Here is a 6,101-nt window from a genome sequence, read left to right as displayed (position 1 = left end):
TAGATAGGTAGATGATAGATAGATAGATAGATAGATAGATAGATAGATAGATAGATAGATAGATAGATAGATAGATAGATAGATATAGATAGTTATATAGATAGATGATAGATGATAGATAGATAGATAGATAGATAGATAGATAGATAGATAGATAGATAGATAGACAGATTAGATGAACCCTCTTGATCACCTTGGCTTTCTGTCAGAAGAAACTGCAAGGCAGTAAAAATGTTCAGTAAACCCCTTTTATTGTTTTATGGGAAACTTTAACAATGAATGAGGAAAGGTCTGGTCTCTATTCAAAAAGCTGGTAAAACAAGTGTTGAGCACCTCATATCCTCAGAGCAGTGAAGTAATCAAAGTTTCCTAGTACCATGGCAAATATATATAACTTTGTAATAAATATTGCACTTCCTCCACAATGCAGGAGGAATAGAAGGGAAATATGGTGTATATTCCCTTCTTCCTGACTGTAGTACATCTGCAGACTGCAGTAGCTTGTATTGCTTTGTTTGCTAAAGAAAGGAAAAAGGAAAATTGCACAGATTTTGGAGTGCAAATAATATATACAAGTAGCATAAATGAAATAAGAGCAAGAAGGAAACATGCATCAAAATGTAGATTTGTGTGTGCAGAAATAAACGCACTAAAAAATACATCTCCATATAAAAATTGCACGAGTTAATGGCAGCCAGTGGCGTTGCAAGGGGGGGTGGGGGCGGTGCACCCTGGGGGCCATATCTGGGGGGGGGTGACAAAAAGGCACCGCACGGACGCGGCGGCATGAGCAGCCATCGCGCTGCCGCAATCACATGTGGAGGATGCTCCATTCACGGCTGCAGCCGCGAGCAGAGGATCCCAACACCATCCATACGCCGTTTGAGTGGCACCGGAAGCAAACCTCTATGTACAACGCATGTGCAGTGTCGCACACATGTGCTGTTGTGACGACCAGTGTCCCACTCTCTCTTACTATCACTGCGGCACAGGAAACCAGAGGGGAAAACACCCACCCTCTTCTCCTGCCGCCTCAAAAATAAACCCCTTTTACTAATGGGTTTCTTAGTAAGGAGAGCCTTCCAGCTTGCGTGGCCTGGTACCTTAGGAAACTCTAGGCTGTCCGATGGAATAACCTCTTGCCTACAGTAAAGGGTCTCCCTCAGTTGGATTCCCCACTGTAAAAGTTTGCCCTTTTCACTCTGGCAACTTCTTGGCGCCTCAGGTTACCCTACAAAGCCTCCCCCCGTGTAACTCCAGGACACAAACTGCCACCTCCCTGCCTGGGGTGAGCTTTGCCCTCTCTTGAGCCACCACGGCTGTGAGTCCTGGTACCTCGCTGGAAAAATAAAGACGGACCTTTTTGGCAAAACAGAGATGAAGTTTTATTGTGTTAAAAGCCTAAGTATTTCTTTAACGTGTCATTTATTTATTTGCCCTGTACCAGTTGTACAAGAAAAAACTCAGTCAAACATTTAACTTTAAGTTTTCCTAGCCTCTTCACTTTCTTCATACAAGCCACCACACCCTCCTCCCTCTCCCTCCTAACTGACCAAACCGACACTCCCTCCTTTTGAACCGGGCACAGTCCCGCCCCCATCAGAATTCTATGTCAGTCAGGCTGGAGGTGGGTTAACTCTTTGCCAGCCGGGTAGGAATAAACATTCCCAAAGTGCTTCAATTTGTCACAGCTGTACATAGCAACTCCGCACAGATGCTGTACATAGCGGCCACCAGCGCCACTCGAGCGCCATACGGACGATGGTGGGATCCCTCCGCCACCGCTACAGCCACGAGCAGAGGATCCCACCGCTGTCCGTACGGCGCTCAGGTGTCGCTGGAGGCAAACCGCTACATACAACGCATGTGCGGTGTCACATGCATGCGTTGTGCGTAGTGATGCCGCGCACGCGCCCTATGTAGCAACACCATGCATGTGTCATACGTAGCGATGCAATGCATGCGCAGCCGGCAGTTTGCCCCACCCCGGGTGTCGGTTAGCCTTCATTTGCCCCTGTTGGCAGGGCCCTTATTGCTTTAGCATGTGCCTAGTTGAAAGGTTGAAAGACATTGGAAGAACCCTGGAAAGCCAATGTTCACCAGAATGGGCAATACTGGTCTACATGGACCAACGGAATGAGCTAATGAGATGCAGCACTTCTTCTGGGTTGGGGAGGCAGAAAACATGGCAGCCAAATTGCTAAAGCTTGCAAATACACGGAAGTGCCCTGTTGCATAAGGCCTATTAGCCAATCCAGCCCAGCATCCTGTCCTTGTTGTGGCCAAACAGATGCCTGCCAGTAGGGATAGATCAGGCACCCCCAAACTTCGGCCCTCCAGATGTTTTGGACTACAATTCCCATCATCCCTGACCACTGGTCCTGCTAGCTAGGGATCATGGGAGTTGTAGGCCAAAACATCTGGAGGGCCGCAGTTTGGGGATGCCTGGGATAGATGAACCTCTCAATTTTGGTTTCCTCATTTTCCCTATTTTCAATTCAATTCTGCAACCATTTATGATATAATCATCATCATCATCATCCTTAAATAAATTCACCAGCATTTTAGTCTGTATTTCTGGTAATCGGTGCTTTTGGGGGAGGGTACTCAAGGGTACTTTTTTCAAATATTAAAAGTTTGGCATTTACTGTAACAGCTATGTATTGTACATGGTGAGTACTGGCACCTTTTTCATTTTTATTTTTTAAAGCACTGCTCATAACATGGCATGCAGTTTTGACTCATGTACACATTTCTGTGAGCAATTTTTCTTAATATAATGCATTTTGCCTATTATTTTCATGAATCTATTCATTTTTATGCACCCTTAGTTATGTGCATTTTTGTTATATGTGCTTGGTTGGAGAACTGCACTGCAAAATTCTGATGAATGTGAATTTCAAAGGTTGTGTTCTGATTCTCATATTGTTTTGGAAAATGTGAATTGGGTAGGTTTGCCTTTAAATGCAACTAGTATTCAAAGACATACTGTTTCCAGCAGCAGAGAGAGTGAACAGCCATTGTGGCTAGTAGCCTCTGATAAGTCTATTTCTCCCCTGGATTTGTCTTAATTTTCTTTTAAAGCTTTGAAATCCAAGGTGTTGTTGCTTTTTGCCACCATTACAGCTTATGGGAGCGAAATAAGAAAATGAGAATGGACCTCTCTCTCTCTGCTCTCAGAGAGCGAGGCACCCAAAATCCTGCGGCCCTTGGGGCACCTTCCCAGGTACCACAGTATTGTGTTCAAAGGCAGTTATGTATGACCATAAAGAAAAGCAATGCATCCTTAAATCATGTCCCAGATCCATAAAACCACAAGATCCATAAGACCATAGGAGACCCACCGGGTCAGACTAAGAGTCAGGTGCTTCTGGGGAGCCTGCAAACAGGACATGAGTACAATAACGCTCCAGGCTGAACATCTAATACTTACCATATTTTTCCATGTATAAGACGCCCCCTATTTGGGGGGACTCGAAATTAAGAAAATGCACTATACACTATCCATGTATAAGACAACCTCTTATTTTAAACTTCAACAAATTAGGAAAAAATATATTCTTATACATGGAAAAATGCGGTATTTGGAACTTTAACACCTGCAGCCTCCCGAATTCAGCTTAATGTATTAGTGGAGCAGCATTCCTCGCTGAAGTTTATGTAAAGTTCCTATGGCAGTAGGAGCAATTGCACACAGAGGTTCCATAGTCAGAAGGAACCACTAGACTAGGACACACTGAGTCATGCAATTCGTCAAACACTGTGGCATCAGCATTGCCTGATTGATTTGCACAGCAATTTTGCAACAAAAATCAAAGCAGAAATTTGAAATAGCTATTGTAATGTTAAAATGGCTAATTTTTGTTCTCTTTTAATATATATATATATATATCTATATATAAGGCCAGTGCCTTTTAAGCATGACTCACGTAATAAACAATTGAAATTTTAACATCACTTATTAAAAAATGTGCTTCTCATAACAAAGCCCACAGTGCCCTTGAAAGAGAGTGATCAAAAGCACTAAGTGGTATCATTAATCCAGTGTTAATTGGTAATTGGAATCTTTGCATTATTTATGCAAACGTACTAAAGTAAGTTTAATTTTTTAAAAAATAAAAAAAAATCTGCCCCCAAAGGAGAAAAAGTCTAAAGCTATTTTGATACCATTTGTATCACAGTTAGAATTGTGGCCATGGATCTTCTGTAAAAAGTTCCTTGTAAACGAAGTCATGTTTATTTCAGCCTGAATCATCTTGCAGATTTGCCTGCTGCTGGATGCTTCTTAAAGTGTATGCAATACTTTCTGTATACAATGGTATAGGCTTTATAGGTGACTTCTCAATTAAAAATACAAAGGCACCAATCCAGAGCTCTTTGTGATGCATAGGGAGGTATGTGTTGAAGTTAAGGACACAATTCTTGAAGGCAGAGGAAATCCCACAGGTACTGGAGTGCCCACATGTTTAAGTCTTTATGCGGCACAAGCGATTATTATCATGCTGACACAAAAACCCAAGGTATCCGTTCCAAAGAAAATGGGATGTCAGATCAAATCCTTTATAACTTCCGAAGTCCCTTTTATGGAGTTCAAGAGTTCTTCCGTTTTTAATTTACTAAGTGTCTTCCTTATCACATCTCCAAGCTTGCATCATTCCAGTTCAATTTCTCCTGCGTACACCGTGATCAGCAGAATCGCAGCAAACCCTGTCAGCAACCCAGCATTTTGGATCAGGAAGAAGACTAGATCTGTTTTTCTTCCGGTCACTTTTTCTCTCAGCATGTCATTCATCTCTGGGAACTAGAGGAGGCAGAGGGAAGGAAGTTTTTAGGTAAGTGTTGCCATCTGGTGGAACAACATGTTACATTGGTATTTCTTTTTTAAAAAATGCATGCACTGATTGATGTTACATTACTGTATAAGATTGGGTTGGGTTCTTAAGCTGCTGGAATGGCAACGATATGCGGCTGTGAGCGTTGTATCCAAGTGATTACTTCACCAAGAAAGGAACACTGGAAATCGCTTCCTCCTCAGCTGAGCCTCTCTTTGTAAGTTTCAGGGACGGGCTCACATCTATTTTGTGCAATGCCCATTCACTTAAATGGAGCTTGTGGAGGGGAGCTTCTCAATAATTTGCAACTTAAGTCTATGCAATGTGCAGGCAGCATTAAGATAAGGCAGACCTGATAGCAGCTGTAGTTTGCAAGTAGGAAGCACCACTGCAGGACAATCAACCAGCAGATGCAAACGAATGTTTGCTAATTGGCTAGTAGCACTGTCATGGGCAGTTGGTGTTGTTTGTTAGAAGTGGCAACTTGCCTGCCCAGTGCTGACTCAGGCATCTCCTGTTCTTACCTTCCAAGTCCTGGACTGCAGAATCCGGGACCGGCAGCCGTGTGACACCGGAAGTTGTGTCGATGTAACTTCCAGTGTCGCTTTGCCCTTCTATGGGCACCAAAAATGGCCGCCGGCGGCTTCGAAAGTCGCTTGTACGCATGTCAGGAAGTGCGTCAACACAACTTCCGGTGTTGCTCCGTCCATCTATGGGCACCAAAAATGGCCGCCGCTGACACTGGAAGTCGCGTCTATGTACTTCCGGACATGCGTAGATGTGACTTTTGAAGCCGGCGGTGGCCATTTTTGGTGCCCATAGAAGGGCAAATCGGAAAGAAAAAAATGGCCGCCAGCAGGAGAAAATAACGGAGAAAAACGGGAGACGAAGTGATACGGGGGACCACCGGGAAAAGGTAAGTAAAATCGGGGCTTTCCCGGAGAAAACGGGGTACTTGGCAGCTATGCTCCTGTTTCCCTTGCTATTTTCTACCTGCAACTGCTAAGAGACCAGATTATTCCTCTTCTGGGTAGCTGTGTGTTCTACTTTAGAGGGAAGCCTTTTGTTCTGAAGGGGTGTAAGTCCTCCATCTATTTGCAAGCCTGTCCAGACCAAGTTTGGTTTAAAGCTATGGAAATATTGAAGTGATGGAGAGGTTGAGGAACCTTCAAGTTCCCAATCAACTGTCGGCACCATCAGATCAGTGGACTGAGCAGACACACAGGTCACCTGGGGTATTCCCCGCTACAGTGAGAAATTCATCCCTCT

At 43.8% G+C, this 6,101-nt stretch overlaps 1 protein-coding gene across 1 annotated transcript in view; it reads right to left on the bottom strand.

The window, feature by feature from the left end:
- Positions 1 to 4,114: 4,114 nt before the first annotated feature.
- The window catches only part of SLC39A8 (solute carrier family 39 member 8), a 33,487-nt gene continuing 31,500 nt past the window's right edge, over positions 4,115 to 6,101 (bottom strand). The window contains exon 8 of the mRNA XM_035112592.3: positions 4,115 to 4,801. Within this exon, the coding sequence (XP_034968483.3) occupies positions 4,652 to 4,801 (150 nt within the window). The 3' untranslated portion in view covers positions 4,115 to 4,651. The remainder of the gene's footprint in view (positions 4,802 to 6,101) is intronic.

Source organism: Zootoca vivipara, chromosome Z1 (genome assembly GCF_965207765.1).
Source record: "Zootoca vivipara chromosome Z1, rZooViv2.hap1.1, whole genome shotgun sequence".
NCBI lineage: Eukaryota > Metazoa > Chordata > Lepidosauria > Squamata > Lacertidae > Zootoca > Zootoca vivipara.
Note: the sequence above shows the minus strand (reverse complement) of the source record. Positions and strands in the feature narration are given on the sequence as shown.